General features: G+C 60.9%; 2 protein-coding genes across 6 annotated transcripts in view; both read left to right on the top strand.

Annotated features, from left to right (window-relative positions):
* Positions 1 to 3,372, top strand: part of ACOT7 (acyl-CoA thioesterase 7) — a 97,169-nt gene extending 93,797 nt beyond the window's left edge. For all 4 annotated transcript variants that reach the window (XM_061160518.1, XM_061160520.1, XM_061160517.1 and 1 more), the window contains exon 9: positions 2,996 to 3,372. In XM_061160518.1, coding sequence (XP_061016501.1) covers positions 2,996 to 3,094 — 99 coding nt within the window. In that variant the 3' untranslated portion in view covers positions 3,095 to 3,372. The remainder of the gene's footprint in view (positions 1 to 2,995) is intronic.
* Positions 3,373 to 6,532: 3,160 nt separating this feature from the next.
* On the top strand, positions 6,533 to 17,502 carry GPR153 (G protein-coupled receptor 153). Of its 2 annotated transcripts, XM_061160522.1 has the most exons (6): positions 6,533 to 6,618; positions 10,700 to 11,166; positions 11,476 to 11,905; positions 13,857 to 14,049; positions 14,631 to 14,818; positions 15,271 to 17,502. In XM_061160522.1, the coding sequence occupies exons 2-6, from the start codon at positions 10,811 to 10,813 to the stop codon at positions 15,934 to 15,936; spliced, it is 1,833 nt and encodes a 610-aa protein (XP_061016505.1). In that variant the 5' UTR covers positions 6,533 to 6,618; positions 10,700 to 10,810; the 3' UTR covers positions 15,937 to 17,502. The 2 variants fall into 2 exon arrangements, with proteins under 2 accessions (XP_061016505.1, XP_061016504.1); XM_061160521.1 differs by lacking the exon at positions 6,533 to 6,618 and having other exon boundaries at positions 10,635 to 11,166.
* The last annotated feature ends 5,233 nt before the right edge of the window (positions 17,503 to 22,735 follow it).

Genomic DNA, 22,735 nt, shown 5'->3' on the forward strand with positions numbered 1-22,735 from the left:
GATCCTGGCTGATGAATTAGCTGCGGAATATTGAACGTCAGGGACTCGCTTGGAACAGCAACCTTGGGGCCTGGTGCCGGGCTGTGGCTCCTCCCCGCTCCCTGCCGGGCGGACACCAGAATTGCCTAGGTCTTATACCTGCACCTGGGCTTCTGCCCTCCTGGGGTCGTGCACTGAGAGAAGCGTCCAGAACCTTCAGTGCACATGTCTATAAAGACTTCTGGGAGTGGGGTAGTGGCAGTCATTTGGGGGAACCTGATGGAGGGCTGGAGGGCCAGGCTCATCACAGCCGCACATCAGGGCCACGTGAGCCCCCCTCGCCCTTGAGGGTGCGTTGGGACCTGGTGGGAAGGGAAGGTGCGGCGTCCGTCTCTTTGCCTCCTCCGGGAGGTGCCTGGTGCCAGGGCTGGAAGGGGAATCTGCCCCTGTCCCTGACCTGTCCCCTCCTGGCTGCAGAAGGCCATAGAGGCTGGGGCCCTGCAGACTCAGGTGGGCTCCAGATTCATTCTGGATGTTCACCAGGGTGATGCTGGAGGGCCACCGTGTGCCCTGCTGCCCACCAGCAGCCCCACCCCTGAGAGCCTGTCAGCACAAGCTGGCCTAGGGGATGGCAGCAGCTCAAACTGTGGCTCTGCCTCTTACAGGCGGTTGCTTGGGCAGGTCACTCAGCCTCTGCCCCATATCCTCATAGGAGGGGGGTGTGATAACCCTGGACGCCTCCTGGGTGGTTACACAGACTCTCACGAGCTGGGGGGTGCCTGCATGGCTTCCCAGGAACCCTCATTATACCTGGCCCTTGAGACCGTCTTACTCTGCTCCACTTGGCCTTTGATCCAGGCCACTGTCACTTTCCTAGTGCAGCACCGCCCACCTCTTTCCTGGTGTGTGGTCAGCCATTCAGTCAGCTCCCAAGGCAGGGGCCCATGGAGGGTGCTCAGTGTGTTCATGGAGCGTGTGTATCCAGCCCTGATTGAGTTCCGAGAACATCACCTCTGCCCTGTTGCCTCCCTCGGGTTCCCGGATTTGGGTGGGGGCCCGCCACGCTGAACCTTCCCTTTGACTTTCTGTAAACTAGGATGGCACTCACACCTCTGCAGTGGTTTTGAGATATTATTATGTACTGTGTGGTCGCCCATGTAAATGTACAATCCAGTGGGTTTTCATGTATCATGGATGGGAGCCACAGGTCAACCATGCCAGGCAAGTCCCATACAGAGGTGGGAGAGGAAAAAGTCCCTACTCTCTTAGCCTGGTGGCACTGACCTTGCATTCTTGGCCACTTTGGCTGTGCCTGCAATGACGGAGACCTGAGTTTGATCCCTGGGTCAGGAAGATCCTTAGGAGGAGGGCATGGCAACCCACTCCAATATTCTTGCCTGGAGAATCCCTTGGACAGAGGAGCCTGGCAGGCTACAGTCCATAGAGTCACAAAGAGTCAGACATGACTTTCATTTAGAACAGGGATGGACATGGAGAGGGACCAGGGTCCTTCTACCTACAGTGCTCCATGGGCAAGCTGCCTTGCATCACCCGACATGTGTTAGAAATGGGTCCTAGCCCCCGGACCCACTGCAGACACATAGAATCTGTACTTAGAAGATCCTCAGTGACTTGTACATGCACATTTGAGAAGCTCCGATCTTGCACCTTTTACCTGCATGTACGCGGGAGCCTTGGGTTGGGCTCAGCAGGATGTGGCCTTGTTTTCATGGGGTGCCTTCAGCAGGGGCTGGAGTACTTGGGGCCCCAAGGATGTCTTGTGTCCCCGCCCCCCCGACTTAGAATTTCCTGCTAAAATGGAGATAGAACATTCTATTTTCCTGGGCTGTTTTAGGTCAAATTGCATAGCGTCAAGTTTCATTTTTGAAAAAGTCAGCCAGAGATGAAACCAGAGCCGGCCTTCAATAAAGTATCTTGGAAAAGGCAGCGTTTTCCACGTGTGCCCCGAGAGTCTTCAGTCAGGGACCAGAACCACTCTCAGAAGCACAGCCTAGTGCTTCAGATGCCCGGATGTTCTGTTGGCTCCAGGCCGAGAGGTTCTGATAGTTCACACCTGGTGACATTTAGAGACCCATTTCTGAGAAGGCTGAAAGGGAGGGAGTGTTGGGTATAACCTGACATTCCGTCCTCTGGCTGATTGTTCTCTCTTTTGTCAATATACCATTTGCTGTAAAACCCTTGGGCCTAAAAATAGCTGCTGGGGCTTGGTGTCATTGTAGCTGAAGGGCGCCTGCCCCGTTTCTTTGGCTTTCAGACACCCTCAGAGTGTCGCAAGGCAGTGTTGTCCAGAGGAATTAGCAGAGCTCTTTAAGCCTGAATCCCTGACCCCTGGGCGGTGAGAAAGAACTCTGCGGTGGGACAGATGGGGCCTTGGAAGTGACCAATGGTGCTGCTGCCGTGACGTCTGGGGCCACAGCACTTAGTGACTGGGTCAGGCCAACCTCAAGAGTGAAAGGGGGTCCATTCACTGTCATACTGGTCAGCAGGCATGAGCGAGGATGGTCCTGGGCGATACATGGCCTTTGGCCAAGTCTCTGGTCACTTGAGGACCTGGCTTCTTAGGTTGTACAGAGAAGAGACGAGGTGGACACGAGGTGCCACTTCCTAAGCCTCTGTGCTGGCCAGGGGTGACTGCCCACAAAGCGGTCACATGCTCCTGGTAAAGTGGCCTTCTCAAGGTCACACAGTCAGCACGGTGTTTGTCCCCACTTCTCTTTGGGGCAGAGACCAAGAGTAGCTGGCATTCCCTGGGAGTGCAAACACAGGGTCCCCCTTTGGCCCCTCTTCCGAGTTCATTATCAACTGCATTTTCAGCTAAAGTTCATTCTCTCGAAGGCCCTGGGCTCAGCATTCCGCCTGCTGTGGAAAGTAATGTGGGGTCTCTGCCCCACGGGCTGCAGGAAGATGGGGCCTGGCCCGGCTTCTCTGTGCCCTCCAGGGGCGGTGCCCACGTTCCCTGGTTCTCTAACCTGCCTGCTCCTCTGTGTGTCCACAGCCCGAGACTGAGGACGAGAAGAAGCGCTTCGAGGAAGGCAAAGGGCGGTACCTGCAGATGAAGGCGAAGCGGCAGGGCCAGGCAGAGACTCAGGCCTAGACGCCCCTCCAGCCTGGAACAGACCCCAGCGCCACATCATTAGAAGTTACCCCCCGGCCAAAAACCCAGTTCACGTTGACAACTGGGGTTGTGTGAAGTGTTTGTCTCACAGTGTTAACCTCTCCCGAAAACCTCTACACCAAAGCTTTATTTATATCACCCCAATGTAAACGCTACACAGTATTGTCGCAATGCCCGCGCAGTCCCTGGGGTGACCTGGGCACACACGTACCGTATGTAGAGTTCAGCTTCACTAATAAAGCTACTGTTTGGCTGGACCTTGGTCTGGGTGGTCGTGTGTCTTGGGGGGTTGCACTCTCCCTGGGTGTGGGATCTGGGGGTCACCCAGGGGCCTAGTGGGCTCCTCTACCTTCCTGGGGCCACCCTCCTGCCCCTTACTCCTCTGGGTGTCTGGACCTGGACCTGCCTTAGCGCCCACTTGCGTTTGCCTGATGACCTGCTCGTCAGAGAGATCACCTCTCCCTCCCTTCCCACCCCCCACCCCACCCCAGGGGCCTTGGTTCCAGGCTCTGAGGCCCCATCCAGTGCCTTCCAATTGATGGGGGCTGGGGCACTTGTGAGGACAAAGTTTCGGCAGAAAGAGCCAAACTCAGGGACTTCTCTGGTGGTTCAGTGGTTAAGACGCTCCCAAATGCAGAGGACCAGGGTTCAATCCCTGGTCAGGGAACTAGATCTCACATGCCGCAATGAAAATTGAAGATCCCTCGTGTTGCAACTAAGACCCAGTACAGACAAATATTTAAAAAAAGAAAGAGCCAAACTCAGCCAGACCGACCACAGCTGCCCTGCCCTGGGCCTGGCCTCTCCTCACCAGAGGCAGCTCGAACACCTCAGAGCAAGAGGCAGGGGTTCTACCGGAGGGGGTCCTCCCCAGCTAGTGCCAGGGCCTCTGTGCCTGAGGAGGAGCCCCCAGCCACTAGGGCAAGTGGGGTTACTGGGAAGGCTTGTGGCATGGGGGTCTGAGGGGCAGTGTGTCAGCCTGTGTGCGTGCATGCACTTGTATTGGTATCCCTGTCTGCAAACACGTGTGTGCACGTGTGAGGGAGGAGGCTGCATGTGTGTGCGCCGCAAGTGTCTGGTCCAGCAGCCTCAGGGCAGGTAAGCTGCTGAGGCCACTGCGGGGTCCAGGTCCCCACCCACCCACCCACCCACAGCTGAGAAAGTCCCCTCCAACAACACTCCTGGTCATCACTGCCTGTGAGAATGTTCCTGACCCAGGCTCATCCCCGAAGCCTGGAGATGAGACTGGTCGTCAATGGCGCATCCTCACACGGGGCTCCCTTGGGCCCAGGAGAGAGAATGCGGCTCCAGATGTGCAGAAACACCCGCCAAGACCTTTGGAATCCGTCTCGGCCCCAGTCCCGGCTGACGGGTTTGTTTCCTGCCTGGGAGCATCGGGAGGGAACACCCACAAGAGGCCACAGCAACCCAGCCCCTGGAGGCTGCCTCAGCCTCCCCAGCTCCATACCCCACCTCCCATGCCAGCTTCCTGGGTGCCCAAGGCAGGGAGGGAGGAGGAGGTGGCCTGCCTGGCAGGGCAAGCAAGACCATCCTGTGCAGGCCGTCCAAACCTTGCTCTGAGAAACCATAGTCAGTCATGCCAGGCCCCAAGTACCCTGGTCCTGGGGTTCCCCAAGGCAGCCCTGGGAAGCTTATCTCCCACATGCCCCCAGAGCCAGCTGGGGCAGGGGTACCAGTCCAGGTGGCCGTGGTGAGCTGTGGAGGTGCACTTGGGGCCACAGGCGTGGGGCATGCCGCCTTCTGCCAGCTGGGCAGCAGTCGGGCCCAAGGCTCTGGATGGCCTTAGAAATGCCACACTTGACTACCAGCTACCCTGTGTCAGCCTCCCACTGCTGCTGGTCTGTTTATCACCAGGACCACATGGGCAGGGAGCTGGCCTGTCCACGGAGAGCTCACAGGGGCCCTGATCACCCAGAAGCCACACTCAGGGAGCACATGGCCCAGGACTCGCACTCACCAACCCCGTTTCATTGTGGAACCATGCTATTCAGCTTTAATGTGTCTCACAAGACTGACCCTAAGGCTCCCTCTGGGTCCCCTAAAAGCTGCTCCTAACTCTCCAGCTGTCTCCAGGTGTGGAACCGGTGTAGGTGGGCACAGGAGCCAGGCTATGGGGTGGCGCAGCCAGCACTCGCTGCATTTGGTTGACTCTGGTCCTGGGCAGATGCCTACCTTCCTCTGGGCACAGGGCTTCCCGCTCATGGATGCCTCCCAGATGTGTGGCAGGACAATGCTGTGATGCCCGGGAGTGACTCTGGAGGGCTCTTGTCCAGGATGCATGTGGTCACTGGCTTCCTAGAAGAGGCAGGCAGCATCCTCTGGCTGGAAGGGAGGCCAGGATGCCAGGATGCCAGCGGCCACTCTCTCTTGTGACTTGGGTCTCCAGAGACCCCCATCAAGGTGACTACTGGGTTTCCCCTCCTAGCCTAGTGGTGACAGCCTCTGTCCCAGCTAGCTACGTGGAGGGTGAACTCCCGATGGAGGGAGGAGAGAGGGCCAGGGACTCCGACTCGCCCTTCCTGCCTCCTTCCAGCTGAGTGGTCTGGTCTCAGCTTCACAGAGAACATTTCTGAGCCCATGGGAGGAGAGGTAAAAACCGGCAGCCCAGTGGTGCCTTCACACGATCCCTTATTCCCATGGTGGACCCCCCGCCCCCGCCACTCCCCAACCTCCGCGCCGGCCAGAAGCTATGTCTGAACCTTTAGCTGATCCAACCTCACTTCTCCCTGCCCGGACTCCCCGCATGAACGACTCCCTAATTTCTGGAGGCCGCTAGTCCTCAGGTCCCCCCCAAGTATTCTCCCTGCTCCGCCCCTATAGTTCACCTTAGATCCGGCTTTCTTTGAGAAGCCGTCCCTGAGCCCTCTACTCCCGACCCTAGGTTCCCACTGTCCATTCCTGCCCCAAGCCCCCAGGCGGCTGGCAGGCCGTGTCCAGCGTCCAGAGTGTGGACAGACCCAAGACGACAGCAAGAGGCCAAGATTGCCCATGCTTCGCCGGAGACGCCGCCCTCCCTAGGGGACTTCGGCCGGGAGGCGCGCATGCGGAGGGCGCGCCCCCGCCGATGCGAGGCTTAGGACCCACAGACTCGCGGACCGACAGACAGACTCAGCGGGCCGCGCCTCCGAGAGGCGGGGGCGGGGCGGTCAGAGGGGCGGCGCGGAGGCGCCCGCGGAGGCATGCGCCCTGCTCCGCCCCCCGCCCCCGGCCGCCGAGGCGCAGCCAGCCGAGCGGCGGGATCCGAGCACAGCCGCGGTGGCGGCGGCGGCGCGAGGGGAGCGAGGGAGGGGCGGCGGGGTCGAGTTGAGCGGAACGCGCCGGCCACGGGCGGCCGCCGCCAGGATGCCCCGGCCCGCGGGCCGCTCCGCCGCCGGCCGCCCTCGCGGCCCCCGGCGGCCCGCGCTCGGCCGTGGGGCGCGGGAGCCGCAGCCGGAGCCGGAGGCGGGAGCAGCGAACTGGAGCCTCGGGCGCCCGAATGCAGGGTAAGCGCCGCCGCCCTGGCCCGGAGGCGGCCGGGCAGGCGACCCCAGGCGGGGGGACTTCGGGCGGGGAGGGGCTGTCCGCGGTCTGCCCGTCACAGGGCCTGTCCGATGGCTGCGGGCTCCGCTTAGGTCTGCGCACCCCGCCCCCCCAACTTGGGGACCTTCGGGGTAACTTCCCCGGGGTCGGCCGCTCCCTCTGGGCCTGGAAGCGCCGCCCCGGGGGACTTGCTTGCAGGGGGCGGGGATGGCCGATCCAGGGTCCCGGGCCCACCCCTGTCCAGAGAAGCTCGGGGGGCGTCCGGGACCGCAGTCCCGTCGGCGTTCGGCTCCCGGCCGCCGCTCGGACGCGCCCTCGGGGCTAGGCAGGGCCGGGGGCCCCGCTGGGGTCGGACCGAGCGCCAGGTCGGGAGGGGATCGGAGGACAGAGGAGCAGGGACCGCGGCGGTTGGGGGCGGGGGGGCGGGCGTGGCGGGCGGGGGGCGTGTTGGAGATGTGAAGGCTCCGCGCCGAGAGCTCCTCCCTGGGCGGCGGCCGAGCGGGTCCCTGCGGGACCGATGGGCAGCAGCGCGGGCGGAGAGCAGCCTGGGGGCGGCAGCAGAGCCCGGGAATCCTTTTAAGTTCTGGGTTCTCTTTGTTGCGCAATAGAGCCCTGGGGCCATGCGGCCTCATTGGCCCGCGGCCGTGACGTCACGTCGGGGCCCCGCCCGCAGACCCTGCGGAGGGAGTCCGGTGGGTCCCAGGCCCGCCTCACCTGCAGCCTGCCCAGCGATGTACTAGGGGGAGGGGACGGCAGGGAGCGGCTCCGGGATGCAAGAGAGGGAGAAGTCCGGTCCTGGAATGCTGCGGAGACTGTGATGCGGCGTGTTGGGGTCTGGCCCTGCTCCCGGTGAATGAGCAGAAGGTGTCACCAATCTGGAAGAAGAGGGTCTCCTGGTTTCTGCAGAGCCAGACCGCTCTCACTCTGCATTTGGAGACCGTCCTGTCCGCTTCCCAGCCCATCCCGGAGATAGTCCTCCCCCATCCCAGGACCACCAACCAGCTCAGGAGTCCACAGAGTCCAGGCTTCCTCCCAGTGTTGCCCTGGACTCTGAGCCTCACTGTTCCTGTCTGTATTGTTGGGACAGTAGGACCCATCTTGTTTGGGTAGGAGGCTCAGAAAGACAACCTCAGCTCAAGGAACAAGAAAAAGCCAAGTATCCAAGCATTTTAATGTATAAGAAGTCAGGATTTTGATGTCAGACAGAATTTGGATCCTGGCTCAGGCACATAAGAACTCGGGCAAATGGTTTTACCTCTGCTTAACCATCTTTAAAAATATATATACATTTATTTATTTGTTTGGCTGTACGAGGTTTTAGTTACAGATCTAGTTCCCTGATCTGCAGGGATTGGGGACCCCTGCATTTGAAGCTCAGAGTCTTAGCCACTGGACCACCAGGGATGATGGAAGTCCTTCAGACAAGATCACTGGGCATATGAATTGAGAGGAAGGCACCTGTTGGAAGGATGAATGTCCCCTGTAGGGCACATTCTCCTGCCCACACACCTGGGACCCTTCCCTGAAGTGAGACACTGTTAGGCTAGACTCAGAAGAATTGGCACCATGAAGGGTTGTGCCAGTGGCAGCCCGTGGCATCTTCCCCACCATTCTGCACTAGTAATCAACAGGTGGGTAGCGTGAGCTGGGCTGGGCCCAGGGTCCCAGGAATCAGACAGCCTGCTTGGGCATCTGAGGAAAGGCCTCCCAGTTTGACAGCCACAGAAGCCCAATGCAAGTAGAAATAGACACCAGCCCAGGTGCATGGTGAACCTGGTTTTCTGTTTGATAACATAAGCCTCTGACCCACAGCAGCATGTGTACTCTGCCCATTCTGGACCCAGAGTAGGCTGCCAGACCCCAGGAAGGTACCCCTTAGGGTAGCCCTGGGGCCTCATTACCCCCAAAGCTGGCCTGTCCCAGGTTTCGGTTAGGGTTACCTTGTGTCTGCCTGCAGGTCTGAGGCTCAAGTACACCTCTGAGCTCAATGTCTTGGACCTTGAGAGGTGCTGTAGCTCAGAGAGCAGGGAGGCCTTTAGTACACACATCTACACGGCCAGCATTTACTGAGCACTTTCTATGTGCCTGGCTCCATTCTGAGCACTTTCTCTGGCATAACTTCCTGGCTACCCACGTGCTTCTCCGGATAGATACCCTCATGTCCACTTATAGATGAGAAAACTAACGCCCAGCTAAGTCATGTAACTGGCTGGGGAGCTGGAGTTGGAGTCTTAACAGCTCTTTACCCCACACCAGTGGCCTCTGTATGCTGAGGTCAAGGAGGCTTGCTGGACGCCTGAACAACTGCTGGAGGGTCCAGTGGGGCCACCTCTCCTTCCATGCTGGGTCTGGGGTGACGAAGGAACAACAGGTGTATAAGTAGAAGCCTAATGTTTGGGAAGGAAGTTGTCTGGCTCCAGAAGTCCCCCAGCCCCCCTTAAGGCCATTAGTGGGCACTAGTGTGGTCCAGAATAGACTCTCATCTGGGTCAGGGGCCCAGGCAGGCCTGTAGCAGGGGCACAGAGATGAATGATACTCATAGGACTCAGAGGTCCTTTGGTGTCCACAGGGGTCAAGGCCACACACTGCACAACACAGCAGGGGCGCCCAGCAGTGGGCTGGGAAGTGTTTCCCCTGTCCTGAGTACCAGGGGCCTGCAATGGCCTGTCCACACCAAGCTGGGAACAGTGCCTGGGGGATCATATGGCTGTGTCTGGTTCAGGGGTACCCATAGGTGTTAAAAGTGTTAGTCTCTGTCATGTCCAACTCTCTGCGACCCTATGGACTGTAGCCTGCCAGGTTCCTCTGTCCATGGGATTCTCCAGGCAAGAATAGTGGAGTGGGTAGCCATTCCCTTCTCCAGGGGATCTTCTCTGTTGGGGACAAGAGAATTGCAGCCACTGAGATTAAACAGGCTAGAGAGTGAGAAGGCCCAAGTGTAGGCAGCGTACACAGGAGGCCTGCACTTAGCACTGTGCTTCTCCCCACACTGCCTGCTCCAGACTGTGGCCAGAGTGGCCTGCTATGGTGGGCCTCATATCAGACGACTGGCCACTGTTCTGTGCAGGGAGGTGCCAGGCTGGAAGGGGGGATCACCCTCTCACTCTCTGGCAGGATGGGGGAGCTCCCCAACACGTGCCTCCTGCCTGGGTCCTGTGTCCCTGGATCCTGTGTGCAGGCTGTCCTTGGGGCAAAGTTCTGGTCTGTGGCCAGCTATAGTCCCATGTTACTCAAGGTGTCCGGAGCACCCACTGTGTTTGTGACCTGGCCTACCCTGGGCTTTAGAGATGAGGCGTCTGTCCACCTAACTGCCCCCTGGAGGAAGCATCATCATCCTCATTTCAGAGGATATGAGTGAGGTTTTGTGGGGCCACACAGCTCGTGTGCTGGAGCTTGGTGGGACTCCCAGCCTGAGGTTTTGCCAGGGCCTTCCAGGTGTGCCCAGCCGTGGAAGGCCTGCTGGGGGCTGACCCAGGACAAGCAGGCCATGCTTTCCCAGAGTGGGCAGGAAACTGGTCCCCAGATCACCCTTTCCTCACGCAGAGATTCAGGGGGCTCATCCTCCAGGCCTGTCCTCATTGGCCAAATGAAGTGGGACGGATGAGGCTGAGGGCCCCCATCATGCACTGGGGCAGCGTCATGTGGGCTGCGTGTGGGTCTGGGAAGTGTGAAGGTGAGAGGACTGGTCCTGGGACAACACCAGGTACGCCTGTGGCACAGGGCCCACCTGGGCCTGACCTGGCAGCTTCCCTGAGGATGCACGCAGCCTGGAAGCAAGCCTAGATGCTGCACCTTTACCAGGAGTAGATGGAAGTGAGGGGATGTGCACTGATTGAGCACTACTGTATACACCCCCCCAGGAGCCAGGAGGCCTCAGAGAAGAGAGAGGAAGGCAAAGCAGCCCCGCCCAAGCCAGGACCGGACAGATAACGGAGCATCAGGGGACCCCTCTCTCTCCCACTTGCAGGAGCCCCAAGAGCTCTGCTGCTGGAGCCAGGGGAGAGTCACTGAGTGCCCTGTGTTGCCCGCCCCTGCCCCCCGCAGATGCTCGTGGTCCCCGGTGTCCCTGGGCCGCCACGTGTGAGGACTGCTGCGCTGAGCTGAGGCCCGGCTTGAAGAGGATGTCCCAGCCACCGGCCAGCTCCCGTCTGCACCATGAGTGATGAGAGGCGGCTGCCTGGCAGTGCGGTGGGCTGGCTGGCGTGCGGAGGCCTCTCGCTGCTGGCCAACGCCTGGGGCATCCTCAGCGTGGGGGCCAAGCAGAAGAAGTGGAAGCCCCTAGAGTTCCTGCTGTGCATGCTGGCGGCCACCCACATGCTCAACGTGGCCGTGCCCATCGCCACCTATGCCGTGGTGCAGCTGCGGCGCCAGCGCCCCGACTACGAGTGGAACGAGGGCCTCTGCAAGGTCTTCGTGTCCACCTTCTACACCCTCACCCTGGCCACCTGCTTCTCCGTCACCTCCCTCTCCTACCACCGCATGTGGATGGTCCGCTGGCCTGTCAACTACAGGTGAGTTCTTGGGCGGGTACCGGTGTGCACACAAACATCCTAGGGGGGTACATGTGCCTGAGCGCACAGCGGCCTCAGTGTGGGGACAGGGCCCCCCTGCGGGGTGCGTCACCTGTGTCACACTGAGGGCTCAGGGGTGCGTGCATGTAGGTGTGTGTGGGTGTGCAGGTACCCAGTAGAGAAGTGCTTGGGGAAAGGGACATGTGATGATGTACGTGGGGACCAGGGCAGTCGAGGACCCTCAGGGCTTGAGGAGAGACCTGTGAGTGACGCCAGGTCCCTCTGTGTCTTATCCCTGCCTTGTGCCAGGCTGAGCAACGCCAAGAAGCAGGCGGTCCACACGGTCATGGGCATCTGGATGGTGTCCTTCATCCTGTCGGCCCTGCCTGCCGTCGGCTGGCATGACACGAGTGAGCGCTTCTATACCCACGGCTGCCGCTTCATCGTGGCTGAGATTGGCCTGGGCTTTGGTGTCTGCTTCCTGCTGCTGGTGGGCGGCAGCATGGCCATGGGTGCTGTCTGCACGGCCATTGCCCTCTTCCAGACACTGGCAGTGCAGGTGGGGCGCCGGGCAGACCGCCGTGCCTTCACCGTGCCCACTATTGTGGTGGAGGACGCGCAGGGCAAGCGCCGCTCCTCCATCGACGGCTCGGAGCCTGCCAGGACCTCGCTGCAGATCACTGGCCTGGTGGCCACCATCGTGGTCATCTACGACTGCCTCATGGGCTTCCCTGTGCTGGTGGGTGAGCCTGGCGGGTGGTAGGAGCCCCGAGGGGGGACATGGGCTCTGGGACAGACTAGGGCTGGGTGCTCCAGGCATTAGCAGCTGAATCTTCCTCACACTGATCCTTTCAGGAGGCATCATCATCACCCCTACTTTATAAGTTATGAAACTGAAGTTCAGATAGGTCAAGTGACCAATATACAGTCAGGGCAGCTGTGGTGGGAACTGAACCCACGTTAGGTGGCTGCAGAGACCAGGGTCTTTCCATCACACGGCAGGAGACTTTCCACCCCTGATCTGGGTGAGATCCACTTGATACAGAGGGTATGGAAGGTGGGCTCACAGGCTTCCTCTTGGGCCCAGGTCCCAGGGTGGACAGAGGGGGAATGTGGTATGGCAGAATTGGCTTTGGTCCTGAATTGGGAGGCAGGACAGGCCTTGAATGTGTGCTGGAGAGTTGGACTTGATCCCAGCGGCCGAACAAGCTTTCAGGTGATGCTAGTGGTAAAGAACCTGCCTGCCAGTGTGGGAGATGTAAGAGATGTGGGTTTGATCCCTGGATCGGAAAGATCCCCTGGAGAAGGGCATTTCAATCTGCTCCAGTATTCTTGCCTGGAGAACCCCGTGGACACAGGAGCCTGGCGGGTTATGGTCCATGGGGTCACAAAGAGCTGGACACAACTGAAGCAACTTAGCTTGCATGCACCAGCAGCTGAGGAAGGTCAAGGTGAGGGCTGGTCTGAAGACCCTGCCAGGTAGGGTCCAAGGTCCATGGAGGCTGCCTGGGCTCCTGTCTATGAGGCTGTGCTCCAGGCCTAGCCCAAGAATGATGTCTGGACTCAGTAGCCAAGCCCTCCCACACATAAGGTTCCAGCCCAGCCCCTGAAGAGGGTCTAGAGCTGGACAGGGACGGGTGGAGGGGCAAGGACCCCAAGAGAGGCTTCATCCCAGCAGCTGAGCAGGGCATCACTGCAGGACCCCAGCTTCAGCAGGTGACAGGTAGGGGGGTGGCAGCTTCATAGGTAGGGTGTAGCCCCACCCTTAACGGGTCTGGTACCCCTTAGATGGAGACCTCCTGTGTGCAGTGGGGCCCTTTGCTGGTAGAGAGAAGGCACATGTGTGAAATTGCAGAGCCAGATGGGAATAGCAGTGGGGTAGGGCCCCCCAGCTTCTCTTCAGTAGTGAATAGATGGGAGTACTGTTTATGGAACCCACATGATGCTGCAGGGCTGGTGCAGTGTCTGGAATCTTTGCCTCAAGATGTTCTCGGCCCATTTCACAGATGAAGGAACTGGGCCCCAGAGAGGTTTAGCATCATTCTGAAGGTCACACAGCTCGCGTGGAAGAACCAATGTATGTCTGCATCATGCCCACTTCGGCTCTGAAAGGGGAATGGTTCAGTGTCACTCTAAATGGAGGAGTGAACTCCCCTGGGAGCAGAGGAATGAGGGGCCCCTGGGCCATGAGCCAAAAGCCACCGAGATAGACCCTCTGATCCTCAGAAACTGCTTTGATTCCCCACTTGGGTCTGCGGTCAGCCCCAAGAGTAGAGGCAGGGCCAAGGAGATCACGAGCCAGGGAGCAAGGAGGATGGTAGAAAGGCTCTGATCCGGGAGATTGGAGACCTGGCTCTCAAAAATGGGATGGTAATCCTGGCTCCCCGTCCTCGGGTGGTCACAGATGAAACGAGGGAGGGAGGCCATACTCAGTGCTTCCCGGTGCGCACACAGTCTTGTGACCGTCCATCTTGGCAGTGAGCAGCTGTCGGTGGGCGGGCATGGACTTTTCCCTTCACACTCCGGCCCTTTCCTGCCCAAGAAGAGCCTGGAGTTCTGTCACCTCCTCTGCCTCCTTCTGTGGCGGATGGGCAGTCAGACCTGCCCTGCATATGGGAGAACTGAGGCTGGGAGGGGAAGCGGGGTGATGGGGGTCCTGCCGGGTGCCAGGCCGACCCCTGTGCCCACAGGTGGTGAGCTTCAGCAGCCTACGGGCAGATGCCTCGGCCCCCTGGATGGCACTGTGTGTGCTGTGGTGCTCGGTGACCCAGGCCCTGCTGCTGCCCGTCTTCCTCTGGGCCTGTGACCGCTACCGCGCTGATCTCAAGGCTGTCTGGGAGAAGTGTATGGCCCTCATGGCCAATGATGAGGATTCGGATGATGGTGAGGAAGGCCCTGTGGAGAGTGGCGCCTGGGGGAGATCAGTGGGGTCAGTGGGAGGACAGGTTTCAGATTCCCTGATTTACCCCAGAGGTGCTTGAACCCCTAAGGGACCTAGTGTCCCATGGAGCATTCTTCTGTCTGGCTTGCCCCTCTACTAGGGTTTCAGTTAATCAGATGTTCCGGTTAACAGTGGCTGTGGACTCCAGCCTGAATATTTCCTGGAGTCTCTGACTTTAGGGGTCCTGGCGAACTGCCCCCAGGGGCTCCTGAGGACCCAGTCCTGTCTCTCCCCAGCAGTAACAATGTGACCCTGGGCTAAGACCCTGCCACCTGCCAGGTAGTGTCAACGCCTTGTGTCTATTTAGTTCCCATCCCCATAGAGGAAACTGGCTCAGGGTCTGTGACTTCCCCAGCCCCGCAACTAAAAGGGGGCAGAGTCAGGATTTGAACAGAGCACCCCACCCTTCTCCTTTTCTGCTAGCCGGCCCACCAGCCCTGCATGTGTCTCTAGGGGTCTCTGGGGGTTCACTCCTGAAGCCCCCCAAGTTTCCATGGCCCTAATCTTCTGCCCTGCCCTGCAGATACCAGCCTGGAAGGTGGTGTCCCCCCAGACCTAGTGCTGGAGCACTCTCTGGATTACAGCTACGGGGGCGACTTTGTGGCCCTGGACAGGATGGCCAAATATGAGCTCTCTGCCCTGGAGGAGGGGGGCCTGCCCCAGTTCTATCCTCTGCGGCCCTTGCAGGAGGACAAGATGCAGTACCTGCAGGTAGAAAGAGGCAGGGCTGGAGACGCGCAATATGCATGGGGGGGATACCCTGACCTCTGCAAGGCCTTTCCTCTCTGAGTAGGAGCCCATCTTGTCCCAGGGTTGCCTTTCACCTCCCCAAATGGGCTGGCCCCAGGTCACAGAGCCCATGGGGGGCACCCCAGCCCCTGTGCCCCAGTTCCCTTGTGCGCTAGGAGGGTGCCCAACCTGGCACCTGTGTTATTTCCTTGGGGCTCAGCACCCCACTCAAGGGGACTTCTCCTCAGTTGACCCAAGCTACAGATGACAACACTGAGATTTGGCGAGATCGTCAGTTGCCCCAAATCGCACAGCTTCAAACCAGGGGCCCCTGGCCTGGTGATCCCCGACTCCAGGCCACCCTGCTCAGGGAGGGGAGGCTAGGTCCCCATTTTCCAGGTGGGTAATGGGTGGTAACCCGGCGATCCTCACAGGTCCCGCCTACGCGACGCTTCTCGCACGACGACGCAGACGTGTGGGCCGCCGTCCCGCTGCCCACGTTCCTGCCGCGCTGGGGCTCCGGCGAGGACCTGGCCGCCCTGGTGATGCCAGGCGGGCCCGATTGGCGCCGCGGCAGCCTGCTGGCCCTCGCAGAGGACGCTCCCCCCTTCCGCCCGCGACGTCGCTCGGCCGAGAGCCTGCTCTCGCTGCGCCCCCCGGTCCTGGACGACGGCCCGCGCCGCGCCCCCGGCTCGCCCCCCAGCAGCCCTTGCCGCCGCCCCGGGCCCGGCGTTCGGTGCGCCTCCGCCTCGCTGCTGCCCGACGCCTTCGCGCTGACAGCCTTCGAGCGGGAGCCGCAGTCCCTGCGCCGCCAGCCCGGCCCGCCAGGGCCCTTCCCCGCCTGCGCCCTTGCCCCCGACCGCGCCCAGCCCGGTGGGGACGTGGCGCCCCCTGGCGGCGGCGCGGAGAGGAGCCCCAGGCCGCTCCCGGCCGCACACGCGCATCCCGGGACCCTGCGGACCGGCCTGAGCGCGTCGTGGGGCGAGCCCGGGGGTCTGCGCGCGGCGGGCGCGGGCAGCACCAGCAGCTTCTTAAGCTCGCCCTCGGAGTCGTCGGGCTACGTCACACTGCACTCGGATTCCCTGGGTTCCGCGTCCTAGGACCCGCCGGCGCCTCCCGCAAGTCACCAGGCGGGCTGGGCCGCCTACGGGGCCAAAGCACCAAAGATGCCACCCTAGCCCGGGCTGGGCTTGGGGCAAGCTGCCCGGACATGTGCCAGCCTTGACGGGGCGACCATTGCCTGGAGGGACGACGGCCCCCCTGGACAACCACCCTGGTTACAGACTAGCCTCTGGGCAGGGCACCCCCGGGGCAGAGTGAGGCTGGGGCCTGGGAAAAGGTGGGCTCCACACGGAGCAACTGGGCTAGGGTGATGGTGATGGTGGGTTGCCCAGAGAGGGACACCGCCAAACAGAACAAAGCCCAGCCGTGCAGGAGCCAGCAGACTCCATCCGGCTTTCTACTCTGCACTGTAATTGTCACACCTCAGGGGGTGGGGTACAGAGGGTCTCTAAGCACAGGGGTCTTCGGAGCCCAAGCCAAGTTCTCTGAGCAGGTCTCCCTGCTGACCTGTTCTGCCTCGCTTTCCCCATCTGTGATGAGCAGGTGACCATGTTAACTCTCAGGACTGTTTGGACAGGTCTCCTGGTCTGTGTAACCTGGCCACGGAGTGGACAGGGAGGGAAAGTAGTGTAGGATCCTCCCAGGGTCCTCTGTGGGGGTCAGTCTTCAGTGGCCTAGTGTGGCCCCCAAGCCTGAGGCCTCCCATGCTTAGTGTCCCTGGCCCCCTTGGGCACTCTCCCCAGCCAAACACAAGCACAACACTCACTTTGACCCCTATTAGCATCCCTTCCCTCATCACTCTGCCTTCATTGTTTGTGCCCACCACATCAGCCACCCCTGGGACCCCTGCCGTGAAGGTTGTGGGTTATGTGGTGGAGAGAACTGAAGCAAAGCAGGAGTGGGCTACCTTATCCCGGTGCCCATCCCCAACCTGTGCATGTCTGGCCAGAAAGGGATCTTGGCTTAGAGTCCTCCCAGGTTCTGGGTATAAGGTCTGGTCCATGGTGAGTCTTCCTCCACCTTGAGTAAGGACTCTCTTGCTGTCCATGCTAGGCACACCTCTTGCAGAGCTGGGCTTGGCCATGGACCCCCAGGGAGTGTCTGCTGGGTTTTGCATGGAGGAAGACCCTAGGCTCAGGCTAAGAAGAGGCCCAGGAATACCCATGGACTTTGGGTTGTAGGGATGGGGGTGTGTGCAAAGGCGGTCCCATCCCATCCCCTGCCTCCATGCAGTGGCCCCTACCTGTGAAGGTCTGAAGTGGGTTCCAGGGGCCTGTGAGGAGCTGGCCTACACCCTCTACCCTCCTGCTCTGCAATCTGGAATTGCAGCACTGCCTCTGCCCCTCTGAGGGCCGATCCGGCTTCCTCACCCTTCAGACAGTGTCCCAGCTCCAGAGAGACCTGGGGAGGATTACCCAGCTCTGTCTCAGCTTCAGAGGCCTCTTCAATCTCTGGCTGTGGGGTAACTTGGGGGGAGGAGCTAGCCACAGGTGAGTAAATCAAAATGTTCCAGTCAAGCCTCAGCCATGGGAGGCCTGCCTCGCCAACGCTGCTGTGCCTTTAAGGATCGACATGTCATATGGGGGCAGAGGTCACCAGTTAGCTGCTGTCCACCCCCCCCCCCCCCCCCGCCCCATCAGGCTGGCCGATTTGTCCACCTTGAGTTTTCACTCTGTGTATCTCATATCCAACGGCAATACTTGCAGGGAAGCCTGGTCCCCTCAAGTCCCTCCAGGCCTGAATTTTGCAAAATTAAAGAGGAGGGAGAACCCCAAGTGGAGGCCCCCAGGGCCTGGGGCTCCCCTCTCTCACTTTGTCTAGCTTCCAGGCCTGTTTGCTGCCTTGATTAGCAGCTTGACCCTGGGTTCACCTGGGAGGGAGATCTGTCTTCATACCACCTCCCAGCCCAGAGCCAGGGATCCGTTTGTAGTTTTTTTTGACAACTGAGCATTTCTCTTCTGTACAGACTCCAATAAAAACTTCCTATATAATTTGCACTGGGCAATCCCAGGCCAGTTTCATGGAAACACCTCCCTGGAATCTAACAGCACTGCTGGCCAAGCTGCCCCTAAACGTCTCTCCCTCTGGGTCCTGAATTCCTCCTACAGTGCGCCCTTCCTTTGGGTGGGACTTGACTTTTTCCTCTCTGCAAATCCTGGAGCTGAGTCGGGCCAGAAGCAGCGGCCTGGTGGGCTCTAAAGCCCTGTGAGTGCAGGTGGCAGCGCCTGCCTAGGGATGGCTTCAGGGACCCCTAACCCCAGTGAGGCTGGTTCTTAGAGCGAGAAAGTGTTAGTAGCTAAGTCATGTCTGACTCTTTGCTACTCCATGGTTTGTCCAGGCACGAATAGTGGAGTGGGTTGCCATTCCATGGGAATCTTCCCGAGCCAGGGATCGAACTTGTGTTTCCTGCATTGCAGGCAGATTCTTTACCATCTGAGCCATCGGGGAAGCCAGGGGCACTGCGATGGGAGACGTGCCTGGGGAGGCGGACTCATTGTGCGGGTTGACCCGCCCACCAACCTGGGCTGGGATTTGGAGGACGCGCCCCTGGGTCCGCGGTGTAAGGGCGCCACCTGGTGGCCCTCATGATTAGTGCAGAAAAGCGGGACCCAAGAGGCCGTCCCAGGACCACCACGGCGGGACCCCAGCCCCGGCTCCAGAGAGCCGGCTGGGTCAGGTACGGGAGCCAGGCCGCCTCTCTCCGCGGTCTGACCAGAACGGGTTTAGCACAGGGCAAGGCAGGGGCAACCCCAAAAGAAATGTTTTATACGAAGTTGATGTTTGTATTTCAAACAGATTCACCCAAGTAGGCATCATCATGGGAGAAATTAGAACCTTCATGGCCTCTTTATACCCATTCCACAGGTTCGCACTGTCTTTATTCTGCATTCCAAGATGATGGGAGGAGGTGCCGCGATCTCTTCCTGGTCTCAGCGCAGGATCCCTGTTCTCCACGCCCCCGGCCCGCCCTTCGAGGGCCGGGACTCCCGGGCTAGAGTCCCGGCATAGCAATGACTTCATTTTCGGACGCGTTAACCGTCGCACAGCGCTCCGAGGGTTGTCAAGGATGGTGGGCTCCCTAGAGGCAGCGGTCCGAGGCCGAGACTCTGGGAGGCCGAGGTCTTCTCCGAGAGGGGATAAGTGAACTACCCCCTGGGAGGAGCCGGAGTCTGCCCTAGCACATCTCCAGTTGGCAGGACGGTGCAGGGGTTCCCTACCAGGAGCCTGGCGGAGCAGGGCGTCGGGTGGCGGGGGCGGTAGGCGGAGCACCTCACCAGGCGGGGCCTCTAAGTAGGGGGCTTCTGAGAGAACTGACTTCAGAGCGCGGGCCAGCGGGTGGGCTGCGCCGCGTGCGGAGAGGGTGGGAATCCGTGGAAGCCGAGTGGGTCTAGGGTGGGGGTGGGCTGGGGGCCCCTCGCTAGAGGGGCGGGGCCTAGCTCGCTTTGTGCCGGTGGGAACCGGGCGTCCCCCGCCCGCTGAATGGGCCGGGGCGGGGCAGCGATTCTCCTCGCTGTGAGGGGTCCGCTCTGGGCCGCTGCGGACGGCGACCTTCCCACCGCCGCGCGGCCGCGGGGCGGGGGAGAGGGCGGGCTGCCCGCCAAGGGCCCTGGGAAAGGGGCGCAGCCCGGGACAACCCCTCCCAGCCCCACTAGAGGGTGGGAGGAGCAGAGAGCGGGTCCAGCCTGAGTAGGTAGAACTGGGGCGGGGATGGGGTTATGCCTAGACGCTCAGAACCCGGTCCAATCATAGTTTCGTGTATTTCCCCGAGTTAGCAGAGACGCGGCCCCCTCCCGGTCACCCCGTCCTGGGATCAGAACCTACGCCTGGGGTCCCGGCCGTTCAAAACAGTTTCTGCATCCTCAGGCCAGACGAGGGTCCCCTTGAGTCCGAGGCCGCATCTGAGCCTCACCAGGGTCGCCACAAGCGCAGCCCCGGCCCCGGGCTCTCCGCGAAGCGGCAAGAAGTCGACTGCGGCGCCGGGATGCTGGTGGACGCGCCGGGGAGACCGCCAGAGAGGAGGCGCCGGGGTGGCGGGGACCGCGATCCGCGGGCGGCCGGAGCAGGGGCCCAAACTGGGGGCGCGCAGTGGCCGCGCCGCTCGGGCGCCTCCGGGCCGGGGCTGGCGCTGTCCATGGTGCTGCCGCCCGCGCGCTCGTGCACCGGCGGGCCGTGCAGGCCGGCGCCGCCCTCCTCTCCGCGCTGCAGAAGCTGGCTAACGCCGGGCAGACAGCCGCGGAAGCCCGACGGGTACTCGGCTCCGCTGGGGACCGGCCAGAGCCCTGGGGGGAGGGCAGCGGACGAGAGAAAAGTGGAAAGGAGGGGAGAATAAGGGAGGGGGAGGAGGAAAGGAGAGATGTAGAATGGAGAGAGAAAGGGAGGGGAGAAGTGTGGAGGGAGGGAAGAGGAGGGAGGCGAGGAGGGAGAGGAGGAATGGAAGAGGAGGGAGGGGAGAAAGGGACGATTAGGGAGGGAGGGGAGGGACGGGAGGGATGCCGAAAGTCACCCCCTCCCATGGGTCCAGACCTTCACTCACTCGGATTACAAGTCTGCAGCCAGCCAGGCTTTTGCTGCCTCCCCGCTTACAGCAATACCTCCTCACTCAGCTGCCCTGAGCGGTTCTTTTCTGTTCATCTCTGCTTTATCTGGCCTTGTAGAATCCATGGCTCTGACCCCACAAGCCTCCCTCTCCAGCCCCTTGCCCCACCCTCCCAGGTCCTCCCTCTACCTTGCACCGAGTTCTGAAGGCTTTTCATGTACTTGACGCTCAGCTCCAGTATGTCCGCCTTCTCCAACTTGCGTTTCCGAATCTGCGGATCCATGGAAAGGGCTCTCAGGACCGCAGCCTGGGTTCGAGCAAATGAGGCCGGGGATCATATCACCACCACCCCCCACCTCTACCGTGTCCCCAGTCTCACCTGGTGCGAGTAGTGTTTCTCTAGCAATGATTTGAGCTGCTCCAGTGACACATTAATGCGTGCCCTTCGCTTCTTCTCCATCAGCGGCTTGGAGACCTGTGGGTGAGCAATAGTTACATGACCTGCAGTGCCTTGGCCCTCTCGGCGCCCTGTGTCCTACCCCTCACCCCCGCAACCCTCAGGACCCCAGACCTTGCGGAAGTTGCCAGTGGGGCCACCAGAGCTGCCCTGGGTCTCGGGCTGAGTGCCCATGTTGTCCTAGCGGAGCCCGCTGGAGGCAGCACCACCTTTATAGGGAACCCTCGTTTACATGTCAATGAGGCGCTCCTGGATGAGTGGAACCCCGAAGGGGAGGGGTGAGAGGGGGACAAACAGGCAAGTTCCCCACCTCCCTCTGCCCGTTTTCTCCCCTTAGCCCAGGCCTCACCTCCAGTCTTTCCTTTATCCCTCTCATCCTTGCCTCTTCCTGAGTCTGAGATTCCTTCCCACGCCCATGCCTTCCAAACCCTGTACCGTCCCAATCTCCCTAGGTTCTGGGCCTCACCAACAAGCCCACTGGGGGAGGTCCATGAGCCCAGCTGGCTGCAGGCCCTGCTAATGATGGTGACTGAGCACCGGGCCTCCTCTGGCCTGATGAAGATACGTGAGGCCTTTCCGCCGGCTTCACGCTCTGGCCACTGGTGACGCCGCATTAGTCTCCCTAATGTTGGGACAATACAGCGATTTTCTGCCTGTGGCCACTGAAAGCCGGGCCCGCGGGGGCCACGCAGCAACATGTGTCCCATTAAAGCGTGCAGCCCACCCTCGGGGCCACAGCCAGCCTCCTCTTTGCTGGGACCTCAGGACTGGGAGAGGTACTGTGCTGGGGTGCAGTCTGGGCTCAGGGGCCCTCTGGCCCTATTAGGACCTAAACCACTCTCTTCAAGCTGGGGAGGGGCAAGCTGCAGGCAGCCTCAGGACAGGGCAGTCAGAATCGCTTCTCCTACCCCCAGTCCTGAGTCTGCAGGCTGGACGACTCAGGCTCTGTTCCCTTACAGGGAAGGCCTTGGAATTTATTCCCCCCACTCCTGCCCCTTAGCCTTCTCAGGGTCCTAACAAGTGGGAGGTGGCGATGGGGAAGAGCACTAAGCCTCCAGGGAGTGCATCACTGGAGGCCCAAGATGCCAACCCCTTCTTCATTATTCAGGCTGAAGACCCAAGGAGCTCAGAGGAGGAGGCCCCATGCCAGCAGCGGCTAGGCACTCCAGCAAAACTCCTGGGCAGTCCCTGTTGGGCTTCAGGAACTGGACTACACTGGCTGCGAGGGACAGGAATTGTCCATTCGGGGGAGTCCCTGGATTCAAACCTACACATCTCCCTTAACTGAGTTATCTTGGCCTCAGTTCATGAACATGCAGCCCCCTACTGCTGCTTGTGAGGGCGATGGGAAAGTCACAAGGACCCAAAAGTTCAGCACAGGAGCCCTGCTGCCGATGACTTTACAACCTGGCCTTTGCAGTGAGGGGTAGGGGAAATTGCTGGGTCCTTGGTGGGCCCCCAGCTCCCTAGAGCCGGGGCATCCTCTTTGACATCCACCCCCGCTCGGGGTATTGACCGGCCCTGCCCGGCAGCGGCGTTTCTAGGCGCCAAGCAGCGTGGAGAATCGCGCCCCTCCCTCCTTTCAGTCAGAAGCTTGGTGACCGTGGCTCCGAAGTGTTCTTCCTCCCCGGCCGCAGGGCCCTTAGTTCAGATCGGGACCGGGCCGGGCCCCGGGCGGTCCGCGGGGCCGCGGCTGGACTGGGGGCGCTGGCACGCGCCGGGCAGCTTTGAAGCGCCGGGGCCGGCTGGGCCCGAGTGGTTTCCGCGCGCTCGCTCGGGCTTGGGGAGGGGGGGTGGGGTGGGGGCGGTGGCGGCGCGATACAAAGGCGCCTGGGGGCGGGAG

Source organism: Dama dama, chromosome 14 (genome assembly GCF_033118175.1).
Source record: "Dama dama isolate Ldn47 chromosome 14, ASM3311817v1, whole genome shotgun sequence".
NCBI classification, from domain to species: Eukaryota; Metazoa; Chordata; class Mammalia; order Artiodactyla; family Cervidae; genus Dama; species Dama dama.

Bases quoted from the DNA above. Each gene is read 5' to 3' on its own strand.
- GPR153 (XM_061160522.1), top strand. From the start codon at position 10,811: ATGAGTGATGAGAGGCGGCTGCCTGGCAGTGCGGTGGGCTGGCTGGCG. The intron at 11,906-13,856 runs GTGGGTGAGCCT...CTGTGCCCACAG, and splicing joins TCATGGGCTTCCCTGTGCTG to GTGGTGAGCTTCAGCAGCCT. The intron at 14,819-15,270 runs GTAGAAAGAGGC...CGATCCTCACAG, and splicing joins ACAAGATGCAGTACCTGCAG to GTCCCGCCTACGCGACGCTT.